Consider the following 12,297-nt stretch of genomic DNA (forward strand, 5'->3'; position numbering starts at 1 on the left):
TTCTGTTAGTGCCTCCACCCACTGCTCAGAGCTTACCTTTGAAAAATGATTAGAAGTAGAATTAATTAGACTGGATAAAAGGTTTTGAATGATGGACTGATGAACAAAGAAGCTAATTGTTATAAGACTGAAAAACTGTGGCTACCCACACAAACTTGAAATAAATCATTTCTGAATCATGGCTAGGTTTCTTTTCTCTCAGATTTCTGAATCATGGCTAGGTTTGTTTTCTCTCAGATTTTTCTAGACTACCCTAATCTTTTCTCTCCTACGTTACTCAATTCTCTTTTCCATTCTACTCTATATTCTCTGACCCTATTCTATTCTCCTGTTCTCATATTCTTCTTTCCTCCTAATCCTACTCAATTTTCTTCTCTTTTAGCCTACTCTTTTCTCCTATTCTCATATTTTCCTATTCTCCAATTGTCTTTTTCTCTTAACCCTACTCTATTCTTTCTTCAGTCCTAATCTTTTCTCTCCAATCCTACTATTTTCTCTCTCCAACCCCATTCAATTCTCTCTCATATCCTACTCTATTATCCTAGTATCTTATTCTCCTTTCCTCCTATTCTCCAATTCTTCTTTTCTCCTTTTCTCCTTTTCTCCTATTCTCCTTTTCTCCTATTCTCCTTTTCTCCTATTCTCCTTTTCTCCTATTCTCAATTTATCCTAATCTCTTTTTCTCCTATTCTCAATTTCTCCTATTCTCCTTTTCTTCTATCCTCCTTTTCTCCTATTCTCCTTTTCTCCTATTCTCAATTTCTCCTATTCTCTTTCTTTCTTCAACCCTAATATTTTCTCTACAATCCTACTAATTTCTCTCTCCAACTCTACTCAATTCTCTCTCCTATTCAACTCTATTATCATATTCTCCTGTTCTCCTATTCTCCTTTTCTCCTTTTCTTCTATTTTCAATTTCTCCTAATCTCTTTTTGTTCTAACCCTACTCCATTCTTTCTTCAACCCTAATCTTTTCTCTCCAACCTTACTATTTTCTCCCTCCAACCCTACTCAATTCTCTCTCCTATCCTACATTATTCTCTCCTACCCTACTCTTTTCTCCTTTTCTGCTTTTCTCCATTTCTCCTACCCGTACTATTTTTTCTCCATCCCTACTAAATTTGCTCTCCTATCCTACTCTTTTCTCTCCTACCCTACTCTGTTCTCCTGTTCTCCTATTCTTCTTTTCTCCTAACCCTACTCTATTTTCTCCTGAATTTGTTTTTTTTTCTCTTAAACCTACTCTTTTCTCTCCAACCCCACTATTTTCTCTCCTAAACCTACTCTATTCTCCTATTTTTCTAACCCTACTCTATTTTTCTCTTACCCTACTCTTTTCTCTCCTAAATACCTTTCTCCGTGCCCCCCTGAACCACTTCCATTGTATCCAACCACCTTGATTTACTAGGACCGGTAAAAACGTATAATTATCTATGAAATTCAATTTATTACTGTGCCGGGGCGCTTTTATCTTTGATTAAGATAATTTTTATGGTTGAATGGTTTACTTTCATTAATTGAAAGAAATACCACTAAATTTTTTTATTTTTGAGTTATTAATACAGAACTTTATAAATGGAATGAAATTTAAATTCAAGAAAATACTTTAATTAGGAAGAGGAAGGAATCAAGAAAATGTTGTGGGAACAGAGAATTATAAAGAGATTTGATGAAAATAAAAAATACCCAATTTGTAAAAAAAGGGGATTTTATGTCTGGAAGGGGATTGAGCATATCAAAGAGGATTGAATGGAAGGAAAGAGATTATGGATTATAATGAGGATTGAATGTAAGTGTTAGGGATTGAGAATTATAAAGATGATTGAAGGCACGGAAAGGGATTGTGGATTATAAAGAGGATTGAATGTAAGGAAAGGGATTGAGAATTATGAAGAAGATTGAATGTAAGGAAAGGAATTTAGGATATGAAAAGGATTGAATGTAAGTGTTAGGGTAGGATTGGGTAGGGTGGGAGAAGGTTGGGTAGGATAGGAGAAGAGTAGAGAAAGATAGGAGAAGGCTAGGGTAGGATAGGAGAAGGGTAGGGTAGGATACGAGAAGGATAGAGTAGAATACGAGAAGGGTAGGGTAGGATACGAGAAGGGTAGGTTAGGATAGGAAAAGGGTTGGGTAGGATAGGAAAAGAATAGGGTAGGATAGGAGAAGGGTAGGGTAGGATAGGAGAAGGGTAGGGTAGGATAGGAAAAGGGTTGGGTAGGATAGGAGAAGGGTTGGGTAGGATAGGAGAAGGGTAGGGTAGGATAGGAGAAGGGTAGGGTAGGATAGGAGAAGGGTAGGGTAGGATAGGAGAAGAGCTGGCTAGGATAGGTGAAGAGTAGCGTAGGATAGGAAAAGGGTAGGGCAGGCTAGAAGAAGGGGAGGATAGGTGAAGAGTAGGATAGGAGAAGGGTAGGATAGGAGAAGGGTAGGAGAAGGGTTGGGGAGGATAGGAGGGTAGGGTAGGATAGAAAAAGGATAGGATCGGAGAAGGTAGGGTAGGATAGGATAAGGGTAGGTTAGTATAGGACAAGGGTAGGGTAGGAAAGGAAAAGAGTAGGATTGGTTCAGGGTAGGGTAGGAGAAGGGTAGGATAGGAGAAGGGTAGGGCAGGATAGGAGAAGGGTAGGGTAGGAAAGGAGAAGGGCAGGGTAGGATAGGAGAAGGGTAGGGTAGGATAGGAGAAGAGTAGAGAAAGATAGGAGAAGGGTAGGGTAGGATAGGAGAAGGGTAGGGTAGGATTGGAGAAGGGTTGGGTAGGATAGGAGAAGGGTAGGTTAGGATAGGAGAAGGGTAGGGTAGAATAGGGGAAGGGTTGGGTAGGATAAGAGAAGGTTTGGTTAGGATAGGAGAAGGGTAGGGTAGAATAGGGGAAGGGTTGGGTAGGATAGGAGAAGGGTTGGGTAGGATGGGAGAAGGGTAGGTTAGGATAGGAGAAGGGTAGGGTACAATAGGGGAAGGGTTGGGTAGGATAGGAGAAGGGTAGGGTAGGATAGGAGAAGGGTAGGGTAGGATAGGAGAAGGGTAGGGTACAATAGGGGAAGGGTTGGGTAGAATAGGAGAAGGGTAGGGTAGGATAGGAGAAGGGTAGGGTAGAATAGGGGAAGGGTTGGGTAGAGTATGTTCAGGGGGTTGCATGAGTAAATGTTTGGTTTTGATGTTTAATGAGATATTTGAAGGAATATATTGGCTGGAGTTTGAAGTTCTGGAGTCTGCATCATTTACTTCTTTTATCAGTTCTTATAATTCACAGTAAACTCCAGGTTCATCATAGATAGATAGTTACTCCGATAGAGATGTTACATGCTACAAGGATGGATGGATGGACGGATGGATGAATCTATGAATAAATGGATGAATTATACTTGATACTGAAAAAGGGTGAAAAACATTAGAAAGGGTATGACACTCAAGCATTCATAATAAACCACATAGACATAGAGAAATACCCACCCTTCCCTACTCCCCGCCATCTACCCCCCCTTCTCTACTCCCCGCCATCTTCGAACAAATAACGCAAGGGGATCCCCCCCCCCCTTCTTGACACCTGTCCATCCCAAACCCTGAGTATTCAAATTCTGTGAACATTGAAGAAATATTAAATCTCACTAATTATCTCTGCTCGGAGATTGTATAATTATTTGAGCCAATACGTCCTACACCTTGAGAACGTGAACCATAAGGATACATGTCCCGTGAGAAAAATGTAAAATTTTGAATAAATAATTGTATGCAAGAAGGGGGTTATTAGTCCAAATAAAGGGAGAGAAGGTGGGTTAAACAAAATATAGATATTTGTTCTGTTAAAGAGAAAGTTTTCAAATTTTAGAACTCGATGGTTACGGTTTAAAACTAGGATCTTTTTTGTTCAGAACAGAAATGCTGAGCAACATTAATTGAAATATGGGGGGGGGGGCATTCCCCCCCTCAAATTAGTCCAATTATGTGCGTTCTCCTCCAACATAAAAGTTAGCATTCAAGAATCAAAAAATCTTTCAGATATTGAAACATTTGAGCAGAAAATTAGTTGTTTCCTATTTTTCACTTTTATATAAGGTGGTGTAGAGGGGGGGGGGTGACATTGTGTGGTTTTGTTGTTGTTAAAGGCTAAGTGTGTAGAGTGTGTATCTAAGTAGCGTTAAAGAAGGGTTAAACCTTTGACCTATTGATGCCAAGGTGTATTGTTCTCAACACTTCTTATCAAGTTTTAGCCAGTTAGTAGAGATTCAACCCATCCTACCCTAGTAGTTAGTAGAGATTCAACCCATCCTACCCTAGTAGTTAGTAGAGATTCAACCAATCCTACCTTAGTAGCTAGTAGAGATTCAACCCATCCTACCCTAGTAGCTAGTAGAGATTCAACCCATCCTACCCTAGTAGTTAGTAGAGATTCAACCAATCCTACCTTAGTAGTTAGTAGAGATTCAACCCATCCTACCATAGTAGTTAGTAGAGATTCAACCCATCCTACCCTAGTAGTTAGTAGAGATTCAACCCGTCCTACCCTAGTAGTTAGTAGAGATTCAACCCATCCTACCCTAGTAGTTAGTAGAGATTCAACTTCAACCCATCCTAACCTAGTAGTTGATAGAGATTCAACCCGTCCCAACCTTCAATACTTCATAATCTAGTAGCTATGAGGGATTCAACACTTCCTTACCAAGAAGTTAGGAGGGATTCAACCCGTCCCAACCTTCAATACTTCATAATCTAGTAGCTAGGAGGGATTCAACACTTCCTTACCAAGAAGTTAGGAGGGATTCAACCCGTCCCAACCTTGGAGTTAGAAGAAATACAACCCGTCGTAATCTAAAAGTATAGTAGAGATTCAACCCGCCCTAACCTGAGAGTTAGGGGAGATTCAACCCGTCCTAACCTGGGAGTTAGGGGAGATTCAACCCGTCCTAACCTGGGAGTTAGTAGAGATTCAACTCGTCCTAATCTAGAAGTTAGGAGATATACAACCCGTCGTAATCAAGTAGTTAGTAGAGATACAACCTGTCGTAACCTAGTAGTTAGTAGAGATACAACCTGTCGTAACCTAGTAGTTAGTAGAGATTCAATCCTTCCAACATTCAATCCCTCCTAACCTAGAAGTAAGATGGGATTCAACCCGTCCTCACCTAGTTGTTAGTAAAGAGTCAACTCTGCCTAATCTAATAGAATTCAACTCGTCCTAAGTAAGTAGAAAGAAGAATTCAACACTTATTAACATTCAGCCCTTCCTAACTTCGTAGGCCAAAATCAAGGTAATTATAAGGACAGTTATTGCATGAATCTGGTCTATTTTAATGGTTAACAAATTTAAAAACAAAAATGATTTAAATGAACTCTCTCTTAATTCCCATGTTTAGAAAATTTGGTTGGTATTTTAAAATTACGTTAATACGTTGCTAATATAGTAAGTACATTGTAAAATAATCCAGTCCGTAAAAGTATGAATTGAAATTAAAATTGTGACGTATTTTTCAAAAAATGATCTCCTTTATTTATTCTTATCATATTTGGTCGGAATCTCATTAAACATGCAGTAGGTCAAGCGTAACACACACACCTACGATGCGTCGAACAAACAAACAGAAGAACTCTAGCGCAAGTCTGATCCGTATATCTTGAAACATCTTTATTGCCGGAGATCTGAACGAACGCGTCAATATTTTGACTCGAGCCATTAGTTCAGATTATATCATTTCCTAGATAATGTTTACAGGGTTCAGAGTAGAAACCTAGCTCAATATAAACCTAGTTATTACAGGGTTCAGAGCAGAAACCAAGCTTAATATATACCTAGATATTACAGGGTTCAGAGTAGAAACCTAGCTCAATATAAACCTAGATAATACGGGGTTCAGAGTAGAAACCTAGCTCAATATAAACCTAGATAAAAAAGGTTCAGAGTAGAAACCTAGCTCAATATATACCTAGATAATACAGGGTTCAGAGTAGAAACCTAGCTCAATATAAACCTAGATAAAAAAGGTTCAGAGTAGAAACCTAGCTCAATATATACCAAGATATTACAGGGTTCAAAGTAGAAACCTAGCTCAATATATACATAAATAATACAGGGTTCAGAGTAGAAACCTATCTCAATATATACCTAAATAATAAAGGGTGTAGAGTAGAAACCTAGCTCAATATATACCTAAATAATACAGGGTGTAAAGTAGAAACCTATAGTTTAATACATACCTAATTAATTCAGGGTTCAGAGTAGAAATTCCTAGTTCAATATATACCTAATTAATTCAGGGTTCAGAGTAGAAACCTAGCTCAATATATACCTAATTAATTCTGAGTTCAGAGTAGAAACCTAGCTCAATATATACCTAGATAATTCATGGTTCAGAGTAGAAATTCCTAGTTCAATATTTACTTAGATAATTCAGGGTTCAGAGTAAAAATTCCTAGTATAATATATACCTAGCTAAATACAGGGTGCAGAGTAGAAACTTATAGTTCAACATATACCTAGCTAATACAGGGTGCAGAGTAGAAACCTATAGTTCAACATATACCTATCTAATACAGGGTGCAGAGTAGAAACCTATAGTTCAATATATACCTAGATAATACAGGGTGTAGAGTAGAAACCTATAGTTCAATATATACCTAGATAATACAGGGTGTAGAGTAGGAACCTTTAGTTCAATATATACCTAGATAATACAGGGTGTAGAGTAGGAACCTATAGTTTAATATATACCTAGATAATACAGGGTGTAGAGTAGGAACCTATAGTTTAATATATACCTAGATAATACAGGGTGTAGAGTATAAACCTATAGTTCAATACATACTTATCTAATACAGGGTGTAGAGTATAAACCTAAAGTTCAATATAAACCTAAAGTAAGCCTGCTGTTACCCCGGATTTTAAAATGAGGAATGACAAGAAATTCCTGATTAAATTATCTGGGTAAAATTATAAATCAGAGCCCCAGAACACCACACCACTCTTCACCCCTATACCCATTAGAAAGTAAAATAAGCACAGTAATAAACATAAACCAGTGGAAAGATTGTCGTCGTCGTCCTTTCTTTTCTTTTGTAATGTTTATCTCTAAGAACTACTTTTCTAGTAGAAGTAACTCTGTAATTAGGCGTCCATGGTAAGACCTTCCCTCCCCGGTATAAAGTATGTAATGAAGCGCCCCTGTTTCGGCCCCCCTCCACGGTATAAAGTATGTAATGCAGTGCCCCTGTTTAGACCCCCCTCCCCGGTATTAGGTATGTAATGAAGCGCCCCTGTAAATGAAGCTGAGAATAATGTTTAAGGTTAGAAAGGCCTGCCTGTTTAACTATTAATCATAGGATTCCAATTAAAGTTCTAGCTCCGCTCTTATCTCTAATTACATTTCATTTGTGTTTAGCTCTCCGCTCTTAGCTTTTTGCTGAAACAGAGAGCAAAACATTTCTTGAATTTAAAACAAAAAGATAAAGCTGTTTCCTGTCCAGAACCCTTTAACAAGGACTTCTTCAACCTCCAAAAATATGAATGAAAATGAAAAGTATCATCTTTGTGTGTGGGTTGGTGGGGGGGGGGTTGTGAGTTTAAGTCTTTTTAGGCGCACTAATGAGGTTATAAAAAATACATGCCTTTGGGGGTCCTATAACCCCAACTATAACTCCTGAATCTTAAGTTTCCTAAAATTCTTGTTTTCTTGATCTCTAGTTCCTTGATCCCTAGTCCCTTGATTTCTGTTTTTCTAAAATACAAGTTCCTTGATCTCTAGTTCCTTGATCCTTAGTCTTTTAAATTCCTATTTTTATGATCTCTAGTTTTGTAAATCCCTATTTCCTTGATCTTACTTTCGTTTTTTTTTTATAAATATAGAGTTGTTAGTTCTCTAATTTCAAGAATCCTTAGTACCTTGATCCTTGGTTTTATAAATCCCTGTTTTCTTAATGTCTCGTTTTATAAATTCCTGTTTCCAAATTTCGGTTCTTTAAATCCCTCATTACATAGCCCCTAGTTTTTTTGATCCCGTATTTCATGATCTCTAGTTTTTAAATCCCTTGTTCCAAAACCCCTTGTTTTCCTGATCCCTTTCTCCGTGATCCCTTGTTTTTAAAATCCCCTATTCCACAACCTCTATTCTTCTTAATCTTTTACTCCATGATATCTGATTTTTTTATATCACTAATTATAAATTATTATTTTCTTAATCCCTTTCTCCAAGATCCATAGTTTTTAAATCCTTTACTTCAAACCCTCTATTTTTTCAAATCCCAAGATCTTGAAATATGAATTCTTAAATTTTGGTATTCTTTATTTTTAATTTTATTCTCATCCCATTTTTGGAGATAATTTAAATGGATAGGGGGGCGGGACTCATGGGTGGGGAGAGGGGATATAAATATAGGGGCGTTACTGCGGAGTGTAGGCGTGGCGATGGATGGGGGGGATTGTAATTTAATATATTTTTCATTAAAAGGTTCAGGTTTCATCAAGTAAAACTATCTTTTTTATGCAAATAATTTAAAGGGATTAAAAAATAGGATAGATTTTTCTTCAACATTTTTTTTTCTTTTAAATCTGTCAAATTTATTTTCAGCATAATAGATCATAATAGATCATAATCCATTTTGCAAATTTGTTGATGCCGTAGATAAACTAAAGTTGATGCTAGAGCTGCATGGGGCTTGTCAGTATTTTTTAAAAATCGGTTTATTAACATCTTCAGATAGATTAATTTAAGGGACAATTTAAAGTATATCTCAACTTTCGTTATTTTTAGTTTTTCAGTTCGTTATTCATAATTTCAGTTCGTTTTTTATAGTTTATAGTTATTTTTTTATAGTTTCAGTTCGTTTTTTATGGTTTTCAGTTCGTTAGTTATAGTCTTCAGTTCATTTTTTTTTATAGTTTTCAGTTCGTTATTTATAGTTTTCAGTTCGTTTTTGATACTTTCAGTTCGTTCTTTTTAGTTTCAGATCGTTTTTTATAGTTTTCAGTTCTTTTTTCAAAGTTTTCAGCTCGTTATTTATGGTTTTCAGTTCGTTATTTATAGTTTTCAGTTCGTTTTTTTTATAGTTTTCAGTTGTTTATTCATAGTTTTCAGTTCGTTATTCATAGTTTTCAGTTCGTTATTTATAGTTTTCAGTTCGTTTTTTATAGTTTTCAGTTCGTTATTCATAGTTTTCAGTTCGATTTTTATAGTTTTCAGTTCGTTTATCATAATCGTTTCTTCCGTTCGTTTAAGGAAATTTCTGAAACGTCAGTTCGTTCATGGAACGCTACTCTCGGTCCTTTTTAGGTTTATGTCATAAAAATGCCAGAAAGGGGGGGGGGTTCCAGGTGCTTTGCGGGCAATGTAAAATTTTTTAAGCTGTCTATCAAACTTCCTTGGCCAACCTAGATGCAGTACAAATTTATAGCTTGAGGGGAATCTTTTTGGTGTAAGGAGCATACTGCGTCCTGAATAAACAGTTTAGAAGATACAAACTTGAAAATTGCAATTTCTAGATAAACTGTTAATATTTGGTGGGAGTAGGACGGAGTGTGGATGATGCCAAGGTTAAAAAGCGTAATTTTGAGTTTCTTTGAATATGGGGGGGTTCTAGGCACATAGAATTTAAATGATCTGCTTTTGCAAGTAGAATAATCAGGGGTAAGGTGAGGGGAGGGGGAGGGGAGGGGGGGTATTGCCTTTTAAAGTTAAAATTATTATAAACGATCTAAAGAAAGGGAGCAAAAAAGGGAAAGAAGGCACAGAATAAATAAAAATTTGTTATTAACCTATAATTTTTATTTTATGTTTCTTACAACTATGAGTTTATTTAGATAAAATTTGAAATATAAAAGTTTAATACCAATAGCTTGCAAATATGTAGGGATTAGAAAATTTGAATTTATGACAAAGACTCTATTCCTTTTAAATCATTTAAATTGGTAAACAAAGGGCAGTCTTTGTCACTGAGAAGTTTGATTATTTGATTGTTAAAAGAGTTCTAATTTGTCATGGTTAAAAGTAAAGAATTTACAAATCACTAGAAAAACCTGATGATGACATTTCTTTAAACCAATCCGTAAATAAATATCAAAATCTAGGGCAAATCAGACTAAAAACAAAAAACTTTATGGAAAAAATTATCTTTTCTCGAAATTTCAAAATTGTTGACAAGGTTTTTCATAAAAAAGGACACCTTGTCTATCCCTGTTTTGGGTGTCAATGGGACGAATGATTTGACGCATTCCTGGCGTATTCTTGTTGTGTAGTACGCACAGACAAACCGACATTCCACAACATATGAAAAAAACCATGATGACCAGGGTTGGTTTTTGAAAGGGGAAATTGCCCCCCCCCTCTACACTTTCAAAGTTTTTATTAAAAAAACCTCTTTAAACTTTTTTTCTGAGTGAGCATGTTTTTTTTCTTTTTGAAATGAAAATACAACAAGTGTCAAAGATTATTAGTGAACAGCAACAAGTTTCTTTGAACTGAAACCCTGTAGAGCAGTGGTAGTACTAGACAATCCTTTTCATTTGTCACAGGGTAGGTTGGGTCCAGAGAGGAATAAAAACAAAGAGTTAAAATTTATTTAACTATCCCCTAAGATGATCACAATCGCATTTATATATCTCACTAAATGGGGATGATTAATTTGGTGTACCGTCCCAGTTTGCCATCTATATAGTCTGCATACTGTACAACTTGCAGGAATGATTCACCTGGTGTACCGTCCCAGTTTACCGTCTATATAGTCTGTATACTGTACAACTTGCAGGAATGATTCACCTGGTGTACCGTCCCTGTTTACCGTCTATATAGTCTGTATACTGTACAACTTGCAGGAATGATTTACCTGGTGTACCGTCGCAGTTTACCGTCTATATTGTCTGTATACTGTACAACTTGCGGGAATGATTTACCTGGTGTACCGTCCCAGTTTACCGTCTATATAGTCTGTATACTGTACAACTTGCGGGAATGATTTACCTGGTGTACCGTCCCAGTTTACCGTCTATATAGTCTGTATACTGTACAACTTGCAGGAATGATTTACTTGGTGTACCGTCCCGGTTTACCGTCTATATAGTCTGTATACTGTACAACTTGCNGATAGATAGATAGATAGATAGATAGATAGATAGATAGATAGATAGATAGATAGATAGATAGATAGATAGATAGATAGATAGATAGATAGATAGATAGATAGATAGATAGATAGATAGATAGATAGATAGATAGATATATAGATAGATAGATAGATAGATAGATAGATTAATAGATAGATATAAAGTTTATCTCGAATTTACATGCTTGAAGATATATAATGTACTTATGTTTAATGCTTTTACATAATGTTACAGATAACAATGAAATGATATCTATTCACTGGATTTAAATAATATATTTAAATATGGATATCACACAGAGGGCATCAAAATAAAAAATCCTCAATTTATTTGCTAAAAACATTTATTTTAATACTCTTAAAAGAATTTTCATTCTTCTTTTATTTTTTTCCATAATAACTTTTCAGTTACATTCCCCTTTAATTTCCATAATTCCCCTCCTTATTATTTTTTATCCCCCCCCTTTTCCTAATCGTTTTGCATAATCCAACCCCCAGTAAATTTGTTCCTAATATACTTACATTATACTCATTTTACCATGGTGGAGGGGGGGGGGGGTAGAGATAGAAAGGGGAGGAGAAGGGTTTAGAGGGATAGCCATGATAGTTTTAGAATAGAACAGAGAAGGTGTTTGGCGTTCACCATTTTAGCCATACTACTCAGCGAGGAAGGAAGGAAGGAAGGAAGGAAGGAAGGAAGGAAGGAAGGAAGGAAGGAAGCCGACTGAATTATATTCAATCAATCACTGAATGTTTTTTAGAAAAATTGGTTTATGATTGGGTCCAATTTGTAAAATGTTCTCATGCCCTCCATCCATGCATATTCAGCATAAATTATTAATAAAAAAGTTTATCTCTACCGGCCTGTATCGGCTTGAAAATTGGCCCCGGCTTGGAAAACCAATTGGTTTGGTCACCAGTAAAAATCCAGCCTCTGGGGGGTGATTAAAAACCAATCATGAGACTGACCATTGGTTGAATCACGAGATATTTGCATCGGAGAAGAATTTTCATATTTCTTGCTCTAATTCTGCGGTATTTATCCCACTGATAATGATAGGCCCCGTCAATCAGACCTGCCAAAAATTCAAATTGTGATCCATGGCCTCCAGGAGCCAGGAATCAATCTCACACAGGATCATCATCACTTTTCAAAACTCGACAACAAAATTTAATGAAAACCCATTAAAGATTTCTCATCCCCCTCTCCCCCCT

At 36.4% G+C, this 12,297-nt stretch overlaps 1 protein-coding gene across 1 annotated transcript; it reads right to left on the reverse strand.

Moving 5' to 3' along the window:
* Positions 1–2,319: 2,319 nt before the first annotated feature.
* Positions 2,320–3,135, reverse strand: LOC111709021 (vegetative cell wall protein gp1-like). The gene has a single exon (XM_023482588.1). It carries the CDS (start codon positions 3,133–3,135, stop codon positions 2,320–2,322), a length of 816 nt encoding a protein of 271 aa, XP_023338356.1.
* Positions 3,136–12,297: the final 9,162 nt, after the last annotated feature.

Source organism: Eurytemora carolleeae, unplaced genomic scaffold (assembly GCF_000591075.1).
Source record: "Eurytemora carolleeae unplaced genomic scaffold, Eaff_2.0 scaffold751, whole genome shotgun sequence".
Lineage (NCBI taxonomy): Eukaryota > Metazoa > Arthropoda > Copepoda > Calanoida > Temoridae > Eurytemora > Eurytemora carolleeae.